General features: G+C 41.9%; 2 protein-coding genes across 3 annotated transcripts in view; one reads left to right on the forward strand and one right to left on the reverse strand.

Moving 5' to 3' along the window:
• The window catches only part of LOC146049695 (uncharacterized), a 46,436-nt gene extending 37,099 nt beyond the window's left edge, over nucleotides 1-9,337 (forward strand). Inside the window, exon 12 of the mRNA XM_083166276.1 lies at nucleotides 1,245-9,337. Within this exon, the coding sequence (XP_083022402.1) occupies nucleotides 1,245-1,783 (539 nt within the window). The 3' untranslated portion in view covers nucleotides 1,784-9,337. The remainder of the gene's footprint in view (nucleotides 1-1,244) is intronic.
• YLPM1 (YLP motif containing 1) overlaps nucleotides 8,588-23,836 on the reverse strand; it is a 39,927-nt gene continuing 24,678 nt past the window's right edge. For both annotated transcript variants that reach the window (XM_083166269.1, XM_083166270.1), the window contains exons 19-21: nucleotides 15,605-15,726; nucleotides 15,319-15,480; nucleotides 8,588-15,166 (exon numbers count right to left, since the gene is read on the reverse strand). In XM_083166269.1, the coding sequence (XP_083022395.1) occupies nucleotides 15,334-15,480; nucleotides 15,605-15,726 (269 nt within the window). In that variant the 3' untranslated portion in view covers nucleotides 8,588-15,166; nucleotides 15,319-15,333. The remainder of the gene's footprint in view (nucleotides 15,167-15,318; nucleotides 15,481-15,604; nucleotides 15,727-23,836) is intronic.

A 23,836-nucleotide genomic window follows, 5' to 3' on the forward strand; every position in this document is an offset into this window, starting at 1 on the left:
GCCTCATACTGATCCGGAGTTTTGTGGTTGTAACACAGTCCTCCTGTAGTATTGTTTTTTTTTTTGCCTGTTTGCCTTCTGTATTCCTTTTGTTCAACGCTGGTATAACGCTAGCAATATGTCAGTACAAACAGTTGCGATAGTCTGTAGTAGTGATCTGCATGGACTTACCTGTTGATGAGGAGTCAATTCACAGTCGATATCTGTTGAAGATATAACTATGACAACAGCGTTATAATACTGCAATTGATTTTCGGCTGACACTTTAGCAATTAGCCACTTTTGGCGGTATTCAATTGTTTTACTAGCATTTCAGTTCACTATTCCCAGGGGTTGTGGGCTGAAATGCATGAATGCGATGCTAAACCTGACCATAATGAGTGCGATATGCGCAAAAACAAAAAGAAAGATCAATTGAACATTGCTCTACAATCTGCCATATTAGACGGGAGATCGGGCATGATATAACAATTGAATACCACCTTTATATATGAGACACTCTACTGTCCTAGAGGACGGTCGGGATCCCGGCGTTCAGAATCCCGACCGCCGAAATCCCGACACTTTCTCCCTCCGTGGGTGTCCACGACACCCCTGGAGGGAGAATAAATTAGCGTAGCGAGGCACCGGGCCCGCTGCGTGGCGAGCGCGAGCCCGCAAGGGGGGGGGGGCGATCCACGTCCCCCCCTTGTCGGGATTTCGGCGGTTGGGATTCCGGCGTCAGGATTTTGAACGCCGGGATTTCATACTGAATCCGTCCTAGAGGACTGGTGTCCAAACCTATACCTAACCACTAAGAGACTGATACCAAGTTAGATGCAGTTTTCAATAAATACTTGACAGGCAATATTCGCAGCAGGGATAAATATGGATAATTGTACTATATGCTTGCTAAATCTCCCAATTTCCTTCTTCCTGTTATTTTCCCCTTAGTGTGAGTGAGGAGGGTAACAGATTCAGCAGCATTTTAGTAGTGTAAATAGGAAAAGATGACTGCTTCCTTCATCCTGGTGTGAATGAAACAATAGTTGTATAATTGTTTCTTTACAGTATGTATTAAACAATATTTCTAGACAAATTCCATTGTTCTGTGGGAATGACAGGGTTAACGAAATGAACAATTGTATATGTACTGATATCTGCATGGTTCATATGTATAACTGCACAGAATGTCTCGCACATGACGACGCCACTCCATCCGCTGATGTACAGAGGGTTTATCTCAGTACTTTTGTCCCCAACAGGTCCGCATGCCTCCTCACACTACCCTGAGAAGACTCATCAGTGCACGGAGTGTCAGCAATGTTTCCTCAATCACTCAGCCCTCGTCACCCATCAGCAAACGCATAGCGCCAGTAATCTGTATAGGTGCTCAGTCTGTGGAGTGCGTTTCTGCTCCAAAATGACTTTTACCGCCCATCAGCGATGTCACACCGAGGACAGACTGTTTCATCGTTATGGTGGGAAATCCTTTAATCAGAGGTCACGTTTCCTGTCGCATGGGAGGACTCCCACCGGGGAAAGGCCATTTTCATGCCCAGAGTGCGGCAGATGTTTTGCCACAAGTTCTACTCTTGTTACGCATCGGCGGATTCACTCTGGCGAGAAGCCCTATAGTTGTGCAGAATGTGGGAAGCGTTTTACGCAGAGATCCAACCTTGTAAAGCATCAACGCACTCACACCGGGGAGAGGCCGTACGTGTGTTCACATTGTGGCCGCAGCTATTCCGATGGTTCAAATCTTCGGCAGCATAAGAAGGTTCACACCGGTCTAGGTGAATAGACTGCCCCTAACGTACATTTGTCCACCTAGAAAGCTCTCAGCGCCATGGGAACTAGTGCCCGCCATGGATAATGCTTCAGCCTACAGATGACAGCTTCCACTTTGTGCTTTGATCACAAGTCCACTGTTGTATTTGTTTAGTTACTTTTCTTTATAACCTGCAGGTGTCATTGTTTCTATTACTGTACTGAGGGTTATGGGTAGTTTTACGAAGCAGCGGTATGTCAAAGCCGCTGACAAACAATTGATTTGCCAGGCTTGTTTAGCGTTTATTTCTATTGCTGTCGTTAAACTACTGGTCAAACCCCCGTTTGTCGTGACAGTGACATTCTGCTTAGTAAATCTACCCTTAGCATTAGATCAGACATGGTCATAGTAACCTGCTACAGAGGCCAAGCTATGCTGTACTGTATTATTTCCATGTTTGATTTGATATGTACCGTGCCACTAGAGAAATGACTGCTGTGTAAGGTCCTAAGCAATGCCAGAATATAGCAAAGGCTGTCTTATTTATCTAGGGGACCAGGTGTGGTCAGTTTAATTTTATTTTGCTTCATAGTGGCAACTGGGAGAATTGTTATTTGGCAAAATATTATAAAAGTTCATCACAGAACATAAAAATATGTAATAAATGACCCCACGTGCCTGCCATACCTTAGGACTGCCCTCACACCTATCAACCCCTTCCTCTCTCATTCCCTCGCACCTCTTACTCCTAGCCACTTCCCTCTCTCATCCCCATTACTCGCTCAAACCCTTTAATTCTTCATTTCCTAAAACCTGTTCCCTACTCCCTTACTTTCATCCCCTTTTTCATTTTTCATCTCCTTCCCTCTCTCAAACTCTTCACTTCTTCATTCACTCAAACATATCCTTTACTTCAGGGGTGGCCAAACCTGTCCTCAAGATCTACCAACGGTGCATGTTTTTCAGGCAACCTGTGGATCTATTGTAGGAATGAATGCAACAGGTTTGAAAATGTGAGTTAGTGTTTACTACAGCTGTGCACCAGCTAGGTGATCTGGAAAACATGGACCGTTGGTAGATCTCGAGGACCGGTTTGGCCACCCCTACCCTTCTTCCTTCTCTCTTCCCTGTCTCACCCCTTACTATCGTCCACTTCCTTCTCTCATCTTCCTTTTATCTCCTTCCATCTCTGATCCTCCTCCCTCTTTCAAACCCTTCATCTCTTTAATTTCCTCAAACATATTCTCTCCCACCTACTTACTCTCAATTCCTTAAATCTATCCTCTCTATAACCCTTTCACATCGCCATGCCTATCTCATCCCCTTCCCATTCTCATGTCATCTTCTATCATCCCCTCACTTCCTTCCCAAGCCAATTGTGGAGCTTAACAGATGCCACTGGCAATTCATGATCTTCTACGACTACAAGCAGGAGGGTTTTGACTGACTGCAAGCTGCTTTGGCAAGGAAGCATTGTCCTGAATGGTGTTTTAGTAGCTTGCAGAATTTTGATGTGAGTAACAGTCCCTGGAAGATGAGCAACGCTGATATCACTGAGGCCTTGTGAGTTGGTAAGACGACTGTGGTTCAGTTTGAGAAGGAGATGGTTATTTCACCAGGATCCATCAACTGGATACTCTGAAAATCTTGGCCTGAGAGAGAATTCTTCAACATTGGGTGCGCCATCAGCAGACTCGAGAGCAGATGGAGGCCCTGGTTGCTTGGTGCCGCATTATGCTGGCCCAGGTTTAATGGCGGTAGTATAAACTCTGAGAGATCATCAATGGTAATGAATCTAGTTTCGTCCAAACAACTAACAGCCCATGGTCCCCAGTGTGAGCTGATTGAACTGTTTTTGGACCAGACTGTTCATGTAACTACAATACCACTCGTGCAGCACCTACATTGGGGGCTGGTACACCAACCAATGCCTTCCTCAAGTACTGGTAGCCATTTCCAGATGCCATTCAAGAACTCTCGTGGCGTCTCTCTCTATCATGACAATGCACCAGTCAATAAGTCTGAAAAGTGGTGGATTTTCTGGACCAACAGAGGGGCTTAGTCATTCTCCAAACAGTACCGACCTGGCCCACTACGACTTCTTCGTGTTCTAACAAAGCAAGATATGTGCTACCTATTTTGAGTCATTGGGACTGGTACGGATGTGTGGTTTGGGTGCATGAACTGCTCTAGCGAATACTTTGAAATGGTGAAATGTTCACTTTGTAAATATAACTTTTTGTGCATATGGAAACTTTATTGCACTCCACTTTTTTCATGTGATGCCACTTTTATAATTGTTATTAGCTAGGACTTTTGCAAGATCTTTACTAATTAATAATAATGGTCTAGTAAAAGCTCATGCCAAAATGCACATGGATATTCCACTGTGTCTGTGCCTTAAATGCCTTTTGTGTAAATAGCAGTATGAGACGGGTGTGGTATGGCGGTTCAACAGGGGAGGAACCTGACGGTCAGAATCCCAACTGCCAGTGTTCAGACAGGGGTATGAGCGCAAAGAAGCCGCTTGCAGGGGAGAATAGCCCTGTGAGACGTGTTCCCACCCTGTCGGAGCACCGGCAGTCATCCAGAACCCGTATGAGACAGATCTATTAAACCTTAAAAAGAGATAAGAGTGCTAAGTGTCCAGCCAATCAGCACCTAACTAATGCAATATGTGGCATATGAAAAATGACAGTTAGGAGCAAATCAACTGGATGTTTATCACTGTTAATCTTAATGCTCTAACTCTAAAAGGTGCCTACACACTAGAAAAATCTGCAATCTCAATATGTGTGCACAAATTAGCTTTGAAATCTTTTGTCCTTCCTGGACAAAAGATTTCAGGCAAGCGCACATCTTTACCAAAGATTCATCCTAAGATCGGATGTGCGTACCTATAGATCTTCTGATTTTTAATGCATTATGTAAGATCAGGAGATTTAACAAAAGATCCACAGGAGCACGAATCTGATCGAGATCGGACGATTTTGCTGTAAAAATCGTCCGATCGGCAAAAAAAACTTTGTGTGTGGAAACCTTAAGGCAGATATTCAATTAGGTATGGAAAAACATTGTTCCCAATGTTTCACAAATTTCTTTCAGGCTAACTAATTTGGGCTGCCTGAAGAAAAAAAAAAAAAAGCATTTTCCACTGAAAACAGTTTCAGTGAAACCCGTGTTTTCACTCTGATCTATCCTTTGTGATTGACTAACAGATATAGAATATTATTACTACCAATATAGAAAAATTAGTATGATCATTATATATTAATCAACTGCTAATTGATATAATGGAATAGTCCTAATTCAAACCATAGTAACAATGAACCTACCAGTGGCCATTAATTTCAATTAGCGTTGACCTTGCAACATTCCTAGCTAATTACTTAACATGGAGTTATATCATGTGATGGGTGCCTAGTATCGTGTAGGACACCATGTAGCCGAGCAAAGTGGCATCAATTCCACAAGTATATGAAAGACCACTGATGAGATGTTGACCCATGTCTTCTAGATAGCTTCCCACAGATCCCTGATACTTGTAGGTTTCTGGGTGTGAATGGATCTTTTCCACCACCTCCAGCAAATGCTCAGGTTCATATCAGGCAAATGTGGTGGCCACACCATTCATCATAACTCTTCAGAATGATCCTCAAACCAATTCTGATCAACTTAGAATATTACATGCACTATGTCATCGGTCCTATCGATGTGGGTGTTCATAAGCAATGCAACATAGCAGTTATAATGATGTGTTCAAGTGGCGCAAACCTAGGTCATGTGGACATACCCCACACCATTGTGGAATCACCACCAGGCTCCACGATGCCTTGTTGACAACTGGGGTTTATGGCCTAATAGGGTCTGCACCAAACCTAAAACAACTGGAATCATGGTTCATCAGACCACGCAACATTACCTGTCCTCCAGAGTCAAATTAGCAACATGCCAATCTCAGGTGAGGCACTCTGTCCAATGTCCTATTGCTCACAAAGGCACTCAAGTGGGTGTTCTGCTTTCACTTCCCATGAAAGCTAAAGAACACTGCAATTACTAGATATGTGTCTGGTATCTCCTGCATTGAATGCGGATGTGATTTGCCTTGATCAGCCAAGCAGGTGTTCAAAACTAACTCATGAAATGCCAGATTACAAATGAGGCAGGTATGGGGTGCCACCTACCATTACATGGAATCCCATTTGGCACTTCAGTGTACATTTGGATCACCTGAGGAATAAAATTAAATTTTGAAAGGCAAGTACATTTCTATGTAAAATAAAAGATTTGGAGCTACTTGAATATAAAACATTTAAACACACTTAAAGAAGACCCAAAGTTGATATTTCATTGTATTCTTCACGTAATTTTTCATATGTGCACCTTTGTATATATTAACCATAACTTATTGCTTGTTTTTGAAATATGTGATGTTAATAGTTATTTTAAAAGTATAAATAATAGTTCATTTTTTTTTGTATAATTGTGCACCGAAAACCGACTGCTGCAGTGGGTCTCAAATTCAGTCCTCAGGACCCCAACACAGTTCACGTTTTCCAGGTCACCTGACAGGTACACTCATTACGGACATATTTATAAAAAAAAAAAAACAACACACAGGTGGTGCTAATTATTTCACTTGATTCTGGGAAAAGACCTGCAAACCATGCACTGTGTGGGATCCTGTGGACAGATTTTGAGAACCTGTGCTCTACTTGATACTTTCCACTACTGACTATCCCAACTTTCTTACTGAAGATGTGTTTACAATCTGCTCTCCATCCTCCCCTAAATACCTCTCAAAACTTGCCAACATTTAGCTAACTGATTCAACTTGTTACTTCCCACCAGTACATTTCCTTACAACTTCATAACGTCCAAGTAAGACCACATAACTCAACCTCTCCCCAGCTACAACCACATTGTCTTCTCTTTGTGTTCAAACTACTTTAGCAGCATGTGTACACCTGTCTAGCCTATTACAGAGCGGCAGACCAGGTGGTGTTCCTGTACAGGTGGCATATGCCCTTCGGCAGAACCAGCCTCCTCCACCCTTGCTCAAAATATGTGTGTGTTCCTTGTCTGGCAATAGCAGCTATAGGAGGTTGTACTATGTGACATAACATGTACGGGAGCATAACTACTGTGTAGCATAACATGTGTAAGGTGAACTGTATAGCAAGGGAAGCATCTTTGACGCAATATAAATAACAGGTAATATGGTGTAGATGTAGCGTGTTCAAAGTGTACATTGGGGTGGCAAAATGTGTACAAGATGTAGTACTATGTGGTGCACTGTTAATAAGGTATACTACTGTGCGGTGTAATGTTAAAAAAAACACCAACACTATTATATGTGTAAGGTGAATAAGGAAGCCTACGGCATGTGCAATGTAATGTAAATAAGGGACACTTCTATGCGATGTAACGTGTACATTGGGGAAGGCTTCATTGCACAAGACACCTTCTCTAAACTGGCTTCTACACCAGAGGTAAAACTCACTACAAGGATCAAAGCTGTACAGACATCTATGTGGAAAGGTCACGCCACCAAATCCACCCTCCTTCTGACACAGCTGGAAACCCTTTTCTAGGCAGTTTACCACCTACCTTTCATTAGCCTCCATTGTACTTTCTTTATCTAGGGTGTCACTTGAAGTTCTATTTTCCGGTTTATACGTCCTGTTTGTGAAAATTACCCTTTGCCCACTATTAACACCACTATGCAAGTGACACTTAAATATCCTTTCTTCTTTTATCACGTGCCCAAATGCCATCTCTACATGGAAGTCTTGTTGCTACCAAACGTTCAACATGCCCATAAGCAGCTAATCTTGAGGTCACTACTCCTCTTCTAGTTTGCCTCAGGACTGGCACCATAATATACTCCCCAGGTACCTGAGCACAGTCTTTGTGTGATTTCGGCCTGAGCCAAAACTTCTGTCCACACAACTAGATCCATGAGCTGTCTTGCCGTCTTCAATGAAACAATGCCAGAGTATACCACTTTCTAAATTACAACATTACCAGAGCTTTTTAAATATGCTCATTTCCCTAATTTGTAAATGTTCAGTATTTTGTATGAAAGGGGTGTTGCTTAATGATGTAAATTCAATTCTGGAAATATCTCTAGGCCCCAAGAAAACAGATCTCATAAGCTGCACTCCACAAACAGCATAAGCGGAGTACACATTATACAAAATAATAGCCAATCTTGCAACAACACAGCCTCTCTCATGTGGAACAGAGACCATACTATAATATTGAGGGATGTTTTTACTTTATTTTTATGCTAGTGTTATTACTGTTGTATGATGCCTAGTCATCTAGCCTTGATGGGCCTTGCTTTTGTACTAACCAGCTGAAAGCATGGACAGTGTGGCGCAGTTGAAGAGAACCAATGCACATGGTGGTTGTTGGTCCTATAAGGTTTAAGCTGTTGCCTGTGTGGCAAATCTCCTGGCTTTGTTTTTAGTAGTATTCTGTTTCTGTAAATACAGAACGTACATATGATAAAAAAAAGTGCAGTTCTCACATTCCAGGTGATTCCAAACTCATGAAAGTCCAATGTATACACTCATAATATTAGTAAACTTCCTTAAATACATTTACAATCCATGGTGCTGTTACTCCCATACGTACCCTACATAACCCACACACCAAATTTCAGTGTGCTCATGCACTAAGCATCAAAATTTCAGGTCATAAAGATACTTTACCGATCAAGGTATAGGTTCCTGTTTCTGCTATGTATAGACCACGTGTGTATGGATACCGCTTGTCCCACTTAGAATATGCATCTGAAGTGGAACGTACAAAAACTCAGCTTGAAACAAATAAATGTGAAACATTTTATTTAACATAAAATACAGCAATATTGCCATATAACAGATCATGGCATGTACAGTATGAGTGTTGCAAGACACAGGGCATGGATCATTGTTAAACACGTGGAACCACAAAATGGGCCATATACTGTAGATAAGAATTGTGTTGTTTGTCCTCTGCCCTTTCCATAGGGTCCAGTTACTCCACCAACCAAACCCCACCCCAGTTGCCTACCTGAATGGTTTTCAGGAAGACCTTTGATGATCGTCAGTGCAGGCGACACTAAACCAACGAGGATTGTGACAGGAAGTTTAACATTTTAGTTCACCGATAGCAGCAACGTAATGTGTTTAGATGAACATTTTAGGACAAAAAGAATTAGTGACGCATGCAAAGAAAAAAACACTGGTCCTTCGAAAGCAATAAACCCAACTCAACACATAACATGCAACTCAACAAAAGGTAGGCCTGACAGGTGGAAGATTTTTTGGCAACTCAAAAAACTTTTCACACCTATTTACCGTGAAGTATGAGATGGAGAGCTGGATTGGTGTAATGACTGTATGTACAGCAGGATGGTGTTAACATCCCAGAGTTTAAGATCTCAAAGGACCCGGGTATTTATTCCCTAAACACCAACCACCCTTTGTGCCCAACCAACAGGAATATGAAGTTGAGGAAACCCATTAGAGAAGTTTTTAGCAACAAAAAATATTATTGTACTTGATGGTCCGTTAACAAAAACATTCAACTTCAATACCCCCCCCCCCCCCCCCATCATCTACATCACCAAGCCCAACTATGTTACTTAAGGACTTCTGCTAACACCAAAACAGGATCCTCTTCATTTCCATAAATTCCCACCTCTGCTGGGTGAGACATTTTGAATGTTTTGTGTCTACCATTCTGGTTTGCTCCGAGATGCATACTCAACCTAACAATTGCATCACACTACATGATCCAGCAACATCACAACACCTTCATCATTTTGTAGTTCAGCAGAAGTACACCACTTTAAGTTTGTTGGTAATTCAGCAGCATCACAACAGCATACATCCTCCGAAGCTCCAGTGGCATCAAACTTCCAGAAGTCTTCTGACACTCCAGCTGCATCAAGATTCCAAAGGTCCACCAGGCTTTCAGTTACATTAAGACTCTGCCAAAGCTACTGCAGTCTCAGCAATGTCAATCCCACCTTCTACTAATAATAATATTATCTGAAAAGCTCTCTAGACCAGCTAATCCCAACAGGATTCCTCCTTAGAGACATAGGATGCCCATAAGAATAAAAATAATCCTGGCAAGAACCCCCGATACACAATCTTGGCTCATAATACATAAACTAGAGCTTTCTCTTCAGCACTGTATGTAAAATAACCAACATACAAAAGGAGCACTGTGTAAATGTGCTTGATACTAGGCTAGTGAATCAGACAAATCACAGAAAATGTAGTTCACTTGTCTTATTTATTGAATTTTTTTTTTTTTACAAAGAGCTTTTACAATGGTGGACTTCATTTGTGTTGCTGATAGTGTTGCGTAAAGCCATGGACAGTAAAAATATCCTTGTGGAAATCCAGTTTCTACAATATTATGTCATGCGGACCAAGGGTTGAGAACAATCGAGCAAGCATACTTGGAAAGTTCCACAGAGATCACAATTCTTCTACCAGTCCAGTTATGGTAAACAGCTGGAATAAGCTGAGCAGGGAATTACTTATGATGAAAATTACCGATGTTCCAAATATAGATTAAAAAAATAAATAAATTGATACACACCACTTCAGAACATGGGTAATTAGACCGTTTTATTCAAATGGACAATACATTATTAACAAACGACATCAGACACTCACATTCACCAGCAGCATCAAGACATAGTTGTGTAGTTTGGTGCTCCAATGATATAAAGACATAGCAGAACCTTGGTTGACACCGCTGCATCAATACATTGCAGGTCTTATGGTGCTCCAATCAGCAGCACTGGCCCAGGTACTCCACCAGCAGCCAGAGGCCTAGGTCCTCTTATTATCTTGCCAGCAGCCAGGGCCCACCTGGTACTCCACCAACAGCAATGGCCCAGGTTCCCCAGTACTCCACCAGCAGCAGGTGCCTATGTCCTCCTAGTACGTTGCAGCAGCCAGAGGCCCAGGTCCATTTAGTGATTCAGCAGCCAAAAGGCCCAGGTCCCCCTGGTGTTCCATCAGCAGCCGAAGGTCCAGGTCCCCCTGGTGTTCCACCAGCAGCCGAAGGTCCTGAGCTTCCTGGAGCTCCACCAGCAGCCGAAGGCCCAGGTAAAGCTCCAGTAGACATGGACCAATGGCCCAGGTCCCCATGGTGTTCTGCCAGTAGCCCATTCTCCAGTGCATGACAAGTGTTCTGATACACCAAGCAGCATCAATTTACTCTTCGGTAGTTGTGCAACTAATAAGCAACATTACGATGCAAAGAAAAATGTGGAAAAGTGATTTATTTGGCTATAAATCATCTTTGAAAATGTATTAATAGTAATGACTTCACATCTTAAAAGCAATATTTGTAATTCCAAAACAACCTCTCATCGGTTAATACCAAATGTTGTCCCCCCATAAGCAGCCAGTGATAATCATCATACATAATCAATGTTGGGTACGATAATATAAAATCTTAGCGTGAGACTGCATCACAAGAGGCCCATTTATAAAGGCAATTTGATATTTAAAATAAGCAGCCCTTAAGATGTTAATAAAGAAATAAAAACTCAAAACGTTGCTTGGCCTTGTTTATTGAATCTTACCTGCCTTCATGGCGGCCAACTTTGTGTTGTAATAAATTTTGATCACAGCATAATTTTCTCTGGCAGAAGCCAACGTTTCTACATTATACATCACACAATCCAAGATGGAAACAGTACACACACACACACACTTTGAACTCACAAGGATCACAGTTCATCCACCAATGCAGTAGATGCTACAGTGAACATGAAGAAAAAAAGTTATCCTTTAGATAGGACTACATTTATGAGGAACGTTAACAGAACCAGTGCATATAATTTAAAAATATATTTAGTGCTTTGCATGATCGACCAATAGAACTAGGAAACATTTGCTGAGGGGATAAAAAAAATAAACATTAAATGGCGGGGAAAAAAAACCCAACACTGGTAATTCGACCATTTTATTCCACCTTATATACATTTATCTTATTTTAACAAAAGGCAGTCACATCTATAGATAACACAATCAAATAAATTAACACCGGAGGCAACTGGAATAATTGGGCCACCTCAAGAAGTACCAACACAGCCCAGGTCTACTGGTGCATTACCATCATCAACAGTCCAAGCTTTGTTGCTCCACAGCCCAGGTTCACTTATGCTCCACCTGCATAAGCTCAGAGTCCACGGGTTCTCCACCTGCAGATGCTCCGAGTCCACTGGTTCTCCACCTGCAGATGCTCCGGGTCCACTAGTTCTCCACCCACAGTGACGGCCCATGTCAGCTGATGCTCCAGTGGTGTCAAGATACTCTAAAGGTGTTTGGTGCAACCAGAAGCATCAATTTATTCTTAGGTTGTTGTGCAGCATTGTTGTGCAAAGGAATTATGTGGAAAGATTTTATTGGCTATATTCCATGGAACTGGCATAAGAAACATATCTTAATAGCAATAAATGGTCCTAACCAAATGTGATCCCAATCCACCACCCATCACCACCATTTAATAGAAACCATTAATTATCCATATACAGCCACAGGACATCAGTCATACATAAATGCTAATAGTTATGCCAATATATTATCTTACAGTGATTATTTGTAACACACGATGCCTCTTTATGGCAATTTGCTATATAAGATTAGTTATTCTTAGAAAGTGGATTCAGAAAAACTGGTTGAATCGTCTCATTTACTGACTCATTGTGTAGTACTTTCATGGTGGCCAACTTCACCGGCGCACCAGCAACATCGTACCATGAGTAATGTTGCTTAAGGAGTCAGACGATCAGTCACGCACAGCATGAGCTAGTTCCTACAATTTTACAAATCAGGAGGATTAAGAATTGACACAAAGTTTTATAAAATCATTGTTCATCCACCAATAAAGTCATTCAATGTTACGTTGTACAGCGAGAATAAGTTGACCTATGGTAAAGACTTCTGAAACTAATCATTCAAAACCAGTTGCATATATTTGAAAAATATATTTTGCTATTCACATGATCAACAGATCAAGAAATTAATGAGGGTCTATAATAACATGGGCAACGACCGTTTTGTTAAACTAAAATATCAGTATATAAATTTTAATGAAAGATTATCACAACTATAGGTGAAGACATTACATCGGCAAACACAAGCAGCATCAACTGGCAACTCCAGCAATTTCATGATCCAATAGTTCCTTTGTTGGTAGGGATATATCAACACAGGTCCACTTGTGCTCCAACATTAGATGGCCCAGGTTCCACATGTGCTCCAACAGCATCGAAGGCCCAGGTCAACATGTGCTCCAACAGCATCGAAGGCCCAGGTCAACACGTGCTCCAACAGCATCAGAGGCCCAGGTCAACACGTGCTCCAACAGCATCAGAGGACCAGGTCAACACATGCTCCAACAGCATCAAAGGCCATAGTCAACATATGCTGCAACAGTATCAAAGTCCAAGGTCAACACGTGCTCCAACAGCATCGATGGCCCAGGTCCACTTGTGCTCCACCAGCATTGAAGGCTTACGTCAACTTGTGCTCCACCAACATCGACAGCCCAGGCCCACCAACAGCATTGATGGCCCTGGTGCAGCAGTGCTCTAACAGCAGGCAGGTCCAATGGTGCTCCAGCACCATCAAGACATTCAAAGTCTGGCTCACCAGTAGCATCAATTAACTCTTGGGTAGTTGCGCAACAAAAAATTTGCACTGATGTGCAAAGGAAATCGGTAGAAAGGTGATTTGATTTTAATTTTGTTCACAGTGAATGCAACATAGTGCAATAAGTATTTCATGTCAACAATGGGTGCCGGACGGGGTCCCGACAGGCATTTACCCGACATCGGGAACCCGACTGACTAAACACCGACAGCCGGGTTCCCGACGGCCGTCGGCTATTTTCCATCGTGGGGGGCCACGACCCCAATAGAGGCCCCAATAGACCCCACGACCCCAATAGAGGCGTGCCTGCAGCGTGGCGAGCCCGCAAAGGGCTTAGTTGCGCTCACCATGCTGTCTGGGTCCGGCCAGTCGGGATCCCGATGTCTGGCTAATGACTGTCGGGATCCCAACTGTCGGACCCCTGTACCACACCCATTAACAATACTTGTTCCTCACCCAAGCTAACCTCTCATCACTAGCCTTTCCTTACATGCCTTCCCCACAAAGCCACAGGACAGCAATCTTCTATACAAATGCTGGCGGGAACAATCTTAAAACATAAGGGGAGGTCTATAAGACATGCAACGCATCTTCATAACTCCGATTTGGTATTTATGCAAATATTCTTAGGTTGTCCATTGGAAAAAATCTTTTGAAGCATATTTGTAAAAGCAGTGTTTTCATGGCTGACTTCTTTCATTCTTTTGTGCCGTGGGTATGGATTCTTCACACACACAGCAAAATATCTTCTGGTGGAATCCAGGTTCACGCAATATTGCAGGTCACACAAAGCAATGGCAGAAGGGGATCATAGACCCTTGGAAAGTCCTGCGAAAGTCCATTCATCCAAAAATAAGCCCATATTACTGTGAACAGCAATATGGTATCGCTCTTGTGATGCAACCTCTAAAGATGATGAAAATAAATTTGGCAACCTGTATACTCCCTACGATCTAAACCGCAATCAGATCAGGTGCAGGAAAACTAATCTGCAACTTAAAAAATAATCTGAAAGACTATTATTGGAGGGGAATACTCAGGAAAGGAGACACTAGATGCCAGCGTTCAATAAGAATTAGACAATGCTCTAGAAAAAAGTGCTAGGCACTTGATCATTCCCTAATTTTTAGAACATAACCACTGTCATAGGTGTAACTAGAGATCATTCCACAAAGTGCAAGTGTTGTGTAACTGCAGCACTTGTCTTAGGGGTTCGATTCAACATCACTTGGTCCCCAGCGTATTTGTGCCAGGGACCGATGGAATAGCTCTGTGCATGTGTATGGGCGATTATACGCATGTGCAGGGCCACTGTGCCCCCCCCCCCCCTGTTCGGCCATCTCCGGCAGTTAAAAGTCAGATCAGACTGACTTCTATCTGCGAGCGGGCAATAAAAGCAGTTGTAGGGCCTCAATTATTTAACCCTAGAGTCAAATCTTTTGCTCGTCGAGAATAAGACAATTTGTTATCAACAAGGAACAGACGGAGTCAAATCTGGAGCATTCCTGTGTCCAAATACACTTTATTGAATACTAAGCACAGGAAACTAAACAAACATAATATTAAGCTGAAAACATGCACAATTCAGAAACTGCATTGTTGCTACAACAATTTCTACTGCCGATAGTGCTGGACTGGAAGCGTATGGGCAGGATTCACTGTTACATGACAAAAAAATGAGATCATCTTGTGGAATGAAATACAGACTTCTGGAACCCTGTCGGCTTCTATCCAAGACCTGCAATACATAAATGATTCAATAACAAATCTAGTTGCAGAGAACATAAATTGCCAAAAGTCAATGTGACAAATACAACATATAGGTCAACAGGAGGAGTCGGCGAGTGCAGGTTCCGCTCATCCGCACCGTTTGACAAATGGAAAACTCACCTACATTGACAAAACTCAAATATATTTAGTGCGGTTCAGTGCCCGCTCGGCCAAGTGTCCACTTTTATCCGTTATCTTGTCCCAATCTGTCTGGCCAACCACAAAGCCAATGGCCCTTTTCCTATCCGCATCTTTCTTTTCTTCCAGATCTGCCCATCTGACCTAGTAAAGAAAAAGTGTCAGAGTGTGTCAGTTAGACTCGGAAACACACAAATCCCAATGCATAAAAGCATTACAAGACATCAGAGTGCACACTGTTTCCACCCCCCCCCCCAGCCTGCTTTACCCTTTTCTTGCCAGGTTCCGACTCCCGAGAGTCATAATCATCTGGCAGTTGCAGATAATCTTCCAGGGAGCCTGCCATGGACTCCCAGTCCCGCTTTCTGGTCTTTAATCCATCCAGTTTATCTGAGGAAGAGAAGCACGCCGTTATACTGCCTGGTTCGCCAATTCATCCAGAGGTTACAGATTATTGTACTGCCAGAAAGAAACACTACCGGCAAGGAAACTGCCCTCAAGCTCAATTCTTAACAAGACTCTTTTTCAACAATACTAACATAACTTATCACTCGTATTTAGTGACATTCTTTTTATGGTCATCTCAATGTCATCAGTCCAACATCTGGATGATGTTCATGTTGGGAAAAACATCTAAACTATTTTTAAAATATATTAAATTAAAAAGTGTACTTTAAGAAAACTAATTATTTTGGACAGTTTATACTTTTGTCCTTTCATAGCTAAGCCACATCATCTGCGATACAGATTAGAATCTGTAGGACAGATGTTCTACCTGGTCATAGGTTACACCAGTGTTCCTTGACTTCAATTCTCAAGATTCCCCCAACAGGTCATGTTTTGTCTGTTGAAGCCGGTGGGATTATTAGTGACCCAGCCAGACAGTAACTCATCTGTGCATGATTATATGATATACTGGTAGGTTATTTGGCACCTAACAAAAATGAACCCTAGATGTCGGGATGCGCGTGTACATGATGTAAGGAATATTGATTGTAAGCTCCACTGGGGCAGGGACTGATGTGAATGTTCAAATATTCTCTGTGAAGCGCTGGGGAATTATGTGTGTGCTATATAAGAAACTGTTAATTAAAAATGAGATAAATAAATGATTAACGATCATCGCAAAATATGGCCTGTTGGTGGCACATGAGGACTAAAATCGTGAACCCTTGAATTACACACAATGTATCAGAGCCCGTATCTGAGGCTGTCTCGTGCTAACGCGTAAACCAAACAGAGCAGTCAACTCATCCAGCCAACGAGCCGAGCTGGCACATGTTCATAGACCAAACAGTAGACATTTCGTAAAACCTGAAAGCAGTCCTTGCAGCGACCCAGCCAAAAACAGCAATTCATCATTCCATTTCTAGGTCAAATTATAGGACCAACGGGAAAGGCTTTAAGATTTTGCATATGATAACTTCTAGACAATATTATTGCAATCCACCCAAACAAAATAAAAAGTGGTTTCTCAGTTCTTCCATGTACGGTTGCAGAAGCTCTCCCACGTCTTTCCATCTTTGAGGACGATAGATCAATCACGACAGAGGTGCTTCAGTCCCAGTTTTACGCAGTCATGTGACCAGCGAGTGTTGTACTTTGTTTGGAAGGGTGGCCAGTAAAAAGTTGTATGACCTCTAAAAGAATATGTGGATGGAACACATAAGGAACAGACTAGCCAAACTCACTACAGTAACACCAGTGTGTGTGGCCAATTAAATATGGACCCTTCTAAATGGGGGTCTGGAAAGATTTTTTTTTTTTTTTTTTTTTACCATCGGTGAGATCAATTCCAACCCAACCAGGAGGATTGAATCTACACATGTATGTAGAATACATTCAGGGTGGTAAACCGATCACATACCTGATTTTCTCTAGAAAACACAGTAAACTAATACTGTGCTGTGAGCAAAGACTCCAAATCAAATCTATGTAAAGCATATTCCAGGTTTATTGGGCCAAATTAGACTCATATGAGGAACTCGCTTGCTGGAGCGGGGAGGAACATGCGTATAAAAGGAAACTGAAGTAAAGGAATTTCTGCAATATATTTTATGCATCAATACTACTTGGAATATTCTCCAAACAGTTTTTTTTTTTACATTATTTTTATATTATAATTAAGGCTGTATAAAATATATAATAAAAATAAACTACTGCAACCAAACAATTTTTTTTTTTTTTTAATGCTTGCCAAAGCCTATTACAAATACCAATGCAATGTGACTTTTCAGGCTCCCTGATGATAATTCCTGAGCTCACCCTTATAGGGTAAACTGGTCAATCTCATTTGCACTGATGTCCAATTGTTTCATTCCATTCATTACAGGTAATATCCCCAAAAGTTTTAGTCCATCAGAGTCGTATCACAAATCCAGGGTCTACAGCTAAATTACAAACGTTTTCTAGGTCTCACTGGGAATAATATGTAATTATCCAGGTAACCCTTGTACATTTTGAATGCTTTTTTATTGAGTTATTGTCTGTGTAGTTCATGGTACAAAAAGTTCACTGGACAAATCGTTGTATAGTCATCCAACATAACTACGGCAATCTCCAAGGGGCATTTTCCCCCAAAATTAAAGCCCTGTTAAAACGATGCAAACACCGAATGATATCGTTCATTGACGTCACCGGGATCCCCGCCAAACATGCAGTCACTGGCTATATTGTCAGGTTTGACTGCATGTTTATGTCTAGACAGGGGGTTTGTTAAGGATTTAGATAATGATCATCTAAATGTGTCTATATCCAGTTATAACCCAACTTTGCATTAGTAACACTTCATCATTAAAGCTAGGTACACACTTTAGGCCTGATTCAGACCTGATCGCTGGACTGTGAACCTTTGGAGCCCAGCGATCAGGAAATGTCGCCCAGCCCCAGCTGCAAATACGTTCAGAGCAGTGCACACTGGGAGAAAACCCATTCACAACCACTAGCCATCTAATGTAGACTTGGCGTTGCGAACAGGGGGAAATAGACGTATTCATCACTGTGATGACTGTGGGGAGATGAAGGCCGCTGCTGATGTCAGTGCCCCCAGACGGCACTCCCAGAAAATGCAGTCAGTGTGTGAACAGTCAGCGATGGCTAGTGCACGCGCACTGCAGATCGTTCCTTCGAGAATCACTCGGTCTGCGAATGGAGCTGAAATAGCCCCTTTCAGCAAGCAGTCAATATATAACCAATTGTTGCGCAGGTATATACTAATGCATTGGTTCTCAAACAGTGGGTCCTGACCCCAAAGTGGGTAGCGGACCTTCTCAGCATGGGGTCGCGACTTCATGTTGCTGACCATCAGGCTGATGACTTTTCTAATCTCAGTGATTGAAGTAGTCTAAAAATGTGTTGAATTGTCTGTTTTTTTTGACTACTCCATTTTGTGCCACCACAATGCTACCATGCATGTGCTGTCTGCTGCATACACGTGCGATATAATGACCTTCTGCAGTAACTTGCTGGGGTCTTGTCATTTTTATTGTTTGATGGGGTCTCGCTGTACTAACTATATGTCAGAATGTTGTCTTTCACAGACTTGTGCTGCACAGTCGATGGGCAATGTATTTTCAGGTGTATCGGCACACCTGGCTGTGTGCGCTGGTTGTCCGCGGACTGCCTGTACACTTACCACGGGAAGCGGACATCACCGCTAAGCGAGCAAATTTAAAATGCCCGTCCAGCTGTGATATACCGCCTGACATATTAATCGGCGATCGGTTAGCGTGGAGGCAAATATTACTGCCAGGCACTTTTTCAAAATGAGTCAAAGATTTACCCCCAAATTGACATCCAAAATATTTCACACTTAAGAAAAGAGGGTATTCTGCTTTCATATGAATATGTTCCCTACTAATCATTGTCTGCTGATCACTGGACAATGTTCCCCTATTAGAGCACATTTTCTGTATAAGACAGCAGGATTTTTCTGGGCACCAGTATTTAAAAGAGGGGAGTAAGATCTTTTAAATTCCGGGGGCCCACAAGAAGCCATTGTCTGATCATACAAGATCACCAAGAACTAAAGGAAAAATACTTCTGTATTACTAGGGGAAGGGCACATTGTGCCCCAGCTTCCCCCATACTGGCCCGCACATGCATGGGGGCACCCTGTCTTGAAGGAGCGGCGTCTCCTCTTTCAAACGATGTGCCCGTTTAGTAGTTATTACCTGGTGCTCAGACAATAACTGAAAGCAACAGTACACAAAGATTCAATTGTCCACAGATGTGGGGGATCTTAAAGCTCAGATCTCTCCCTCATTGTGTCAAATAAAAACATTGGTACATCATTTAAATGTGGTAGGTTGACTAGTTTAGAAACCGATAGGCCTCGTTGTGTTACCATATTCTTAATACACATAAGGAAGCTTTTAAATTGGGACAAGTGAAAATTTTAAATAAAATAAAAAAGTACTAATTTCAAGGTGTAGATTTTTTGGACAATACCGAATACATAGAATCTTAGTAATTATGGATTTGGAGAGCTGGACTCTTGGTGGAAAGAGAACCACAAAGTATTTATGTGCTGTGTTATTTAGACAGAGGAAAGAAAATGAAAAATAAATAAAGACTAGTAGTAAGTCTTCTGGAAAAGAGGCAATGTATAATTTGTGTGGGTAATAAATATATATATATATATATATATATATATTAAAAAAAATAAAAAAACAACAGCGATGTGTGAATGTGATGTGCGTGAACGTTGGGTGAGAACCTCCGCAGAGATGGTGTTAAAGTACATTGATATATTAATTACTTTACTCCATATAATAAGATAAAGAGGACACTTGGAATTACGAGCTAAATGTTACTCCCAGGCCATAGGAGTAACACTGTTCTGTGGAACAGCTAAGGCACTCCAGTAATGGTAAACAAATGCTTGAACTCTCCTCTGATCACTTTTACTGAGAACCTTTTCCCACCTTCCTTTAAGAATGCATCAGAAACAGACATTTGTGGAGTAATAAAGTGCTTAAGTCATTTGTTTTGAGGTTTTAGTGTAAGTTTTAAATGGGATCACAAAGGATGGAATTTTATAGCTGCAAAGTTTGAGGTAGTAAGATGTTAGCAAAACGCGTTTTAAAAGGTTTGGAATTATAATTATTACTGACATACTGTTTATATTGAAGTTATTTTAGCTCATTTTATTTACTCACAACGATCACTTATTACACCCTACAATTTTTGGTATTTAATCTATATTTATTCCCTGCAACACTCTCTCCTAGTTATACCATTTTGCCACCTTCTTCCACAATCCCCAAATAGACATCTTCCCTCTCTATACACTCGCTGTAGCCTTACCAACATTTTTTACAATCTTATTTGTACATTTACGTTATTTATATATTATTATATATTATTGTACATTATTTGTATCTTATATACATTTTATTTATTTTCCTTTACATTACATTGTTTTAACTCCTTATTATCAGGTCTTACAATTTTCTCTAGTTTATGGAACTCCCAATCGATGTTTCCCTGTCATTAACCCACTATGACCATAACCCAAGGATCAGTTCAGAAAGCTCCCCCATATTCTTCCTACCGCCTTCACCCCCCTTCTGCAATGATGTACTGAATAATGGCTGAACAAGTAAAATAAAAATACTACATATAAAGCTGGGACACTATAATAATGGTGTCCCTAAGGAAGCCATCTGTGCAACATATAATCATACTTACCTTTCCACCATCTCCAGAGTCCTGCGTCATCCAGCGTAGTAACCCGGTGATCTGTGCATGCACAGGAGGAAGTCTCCCGGAACAAGGAGCCTGCTCCTTGTTCCATTATAGAGCTATATATCCTTAGACTACTGCGCACGTGCCCTCTCCGGCAGTTTTAAGTAATTGCATTAAGCATTAAGTAAACTATGGGAATGACATCCAGCGCATATGGGAATGGGTTCTACACAGGACTGTACGGTGTGAATAGACAGAAGCGAAAAGTGTATGGGGTCAAAATATAGCGAAATGGGGCGTTAAAAGATAACAAACAAAGTAGACTAAGGAGTATGGTGTAAGCAATGGCATTGCATTGGGTGTGAGCTATACATAAAATCAGAATCAAGGGCGGGATACACAAACATCCGCACCTCCACTTGCTGGCTACCGCAGAAATAATTATTGCATATGCACGAACATATGCGATAATTATTGCAAAGAACAGCTCTTGTGTCCTTTGTGATGTGCAGCGGATTCTGGTGGCTCCTCCCTCCCTCCCTTACCCGGCCAGATACTGCTGCTGCGGGTGGGCAGGCTCTCCTCCTGCACCCAGAGGAGGATTTACAGGGCAGGGAGGAAGTCACTGGTCCGGGCAGCCGGACACAGGTGAGAGGGGGTCGGTGCGAATCGGCGGGGGTCTGTCCGGGGCAGATAACCCCTGCAGCAAAAAATCTAAAGCTGGCCCAACATCAGGGTGGCCAGCATCGGTTCTGAGTCGTCCCACGATTTTCTCGCCAGCTTCCCAGACACGCGATAGAGCTTATGTGAAATTACATAAGATCTATCGCAAGATCCGCAACTCCCAGCATTACCAGCATCTTCAGATCTTACCTGCAGCACATAAGATCTGAGGATCGACCTCATGACCCTGGAACTGCGCATAGTACTGAAAAACCTCACAATCTGTTCGAAATCGTGTGTTCTGGCCCTGAAATCGTTCTGATGTATGGCCAGTCTTATTAATACGCACTAGATCATGATACCGCTGTAATATGTAGAATATCTGGGTAACATACACATAAAAGTAATTGCACAATAATAACCTAAGTATTCAGGTTAAATACGTGTAAAAATATATTGTAGCATCTCTGCTAAATGGTTTTATATTATGTCATACTGTTTTTAAAGTCTGTTCATGTGAGATGGTTTTTGTAAAATGTAGATCTACGTTTGCATGACATTATTACAGAGTATCACTCTCCCTACACAATGTAAGATAACAGATAGATAGAAGAATGTGTGTACAAGTGGAAGGAAATACATTCTAAGAACCATGTATATGACTGTAAATGCCACACCCGGATACGGTGTGCATGTAATGGGGCCTACACACGTAGCGATCCCCAGGCATTTTGTAAGCGATCTCACTAGACGCTTACAAACTGTCCCTACATCGCTGTGTTTGTAGAGGGATAGCGATAGCGATGTGTGACCCCGCGCCACACTAATCCCTGCTGAGTAACGGTACTCCAGCTTCCTGCTGGCACCAACACAAACTGAGGAGCTGAGCATGGGGGCGGGTTATAGGAGAGAGGAGCTGTGCATCCTGGGAAACTTTGAAAGCTTCGTTGATTGGTGCCACGGCGCCTACAACCCCCGATGTCACCCTGTGGGACCATGGAACCCAAAGAAGAAATGTATAAATGCCATGTCACGGCCAGGGTTCTCACAGAGAACACAGGCCCTGACAGATCGCTGAGTGGCACATCACTATGCAGCGCTGTGTGCTGCGCGATCTAGCTTCGCCCAGAACGCTCATCTCCCCGTGTGTAGGCCCCTTCAGTATATATTGATAAATAGCTGATGCATTCTGAGTTCAATCACAGAATGATACTTTTGTGAAAGGTATAAAACAAGTGGTAAACAAACTACATTTTATAATGAAATGGTCAAATTGAATAATAAATGGCACTAGTCAGCCAAGACTCACAAGTGACCACAGAATCATGAATGTTTGCCCTGGGAACCCCAGATCATTAACGCAATGTTCTCTGCGATATCCGCGTGTTAGCTAATGCATAGTTTGCGTTAACCTACGTATGATAAACAAGAGAAGCACACTATAAACAAAAAAAATATATATTGTTTTGTCAAGATCGCATTTCCATGTGGAACCTGCTGTAGAACAATGGCAGATCTGTGGTACAGCGTGCGTGCACTCACAGAAGTGTAAAAAAAGACACAATAATAACAATAATCAATAGGGCATTTGGCCGAAAGATCCAGCCACGACCTTCTGCAGTGTTTAGAAAATAACATGCAAGCCTTTTATACCCCTTTCACATCGCACTTTTAAAACGGTATATTGCTGTTTTTTTCCATTTTAAAACGTTTAAGTCTGCAATGTGAAAGTGCCAGAGTTGATTTACCGGTTAAAGTTAACCGGTATTTCAACACGGTTAAAAAGCAGAGTCCTACACGGTTCAAAGCCGTTTTTTTGGCAGTTTGAACAGCTCTATTTCAATGGCTTGAAATGTGTCCCTTGGGGGTTAAACGGGTTGAATGTTTGAATGGTATTAAATGATTTTTAAAACGGTTTTCACCTGCAATGAGAAAGGTCTCAAGGCTCAGACCCGTTTAAAGTCCCATTTAAGAATACCGTGTCATTACCCATTTCTGCAATGTGAAAGCAGTATGACTTGTGCTTAGTCTCTATGAGCTGGTGTTTCCGTGTGTATGGTGTGTTCTTACATTTGGCTTCCAGTCACCTGATCCCCATAAATCAGCCTGGCTCTAATCAATGCCCCATAATAGTGAATTGGTTTTGTCT

Source organism: Crinia signifera, chromosome 12 (assembly GCF_055691185.1).
Source record: "Crinia signifera chromosome 12, ASM5569118v1, whole genome shotgun sequence".
Lineage (NCBI taxonomy): Eukaryota > Metazoa > Chordata > Amphibia > Anura > Myobatrachidae > Crinia > Crinia signifera.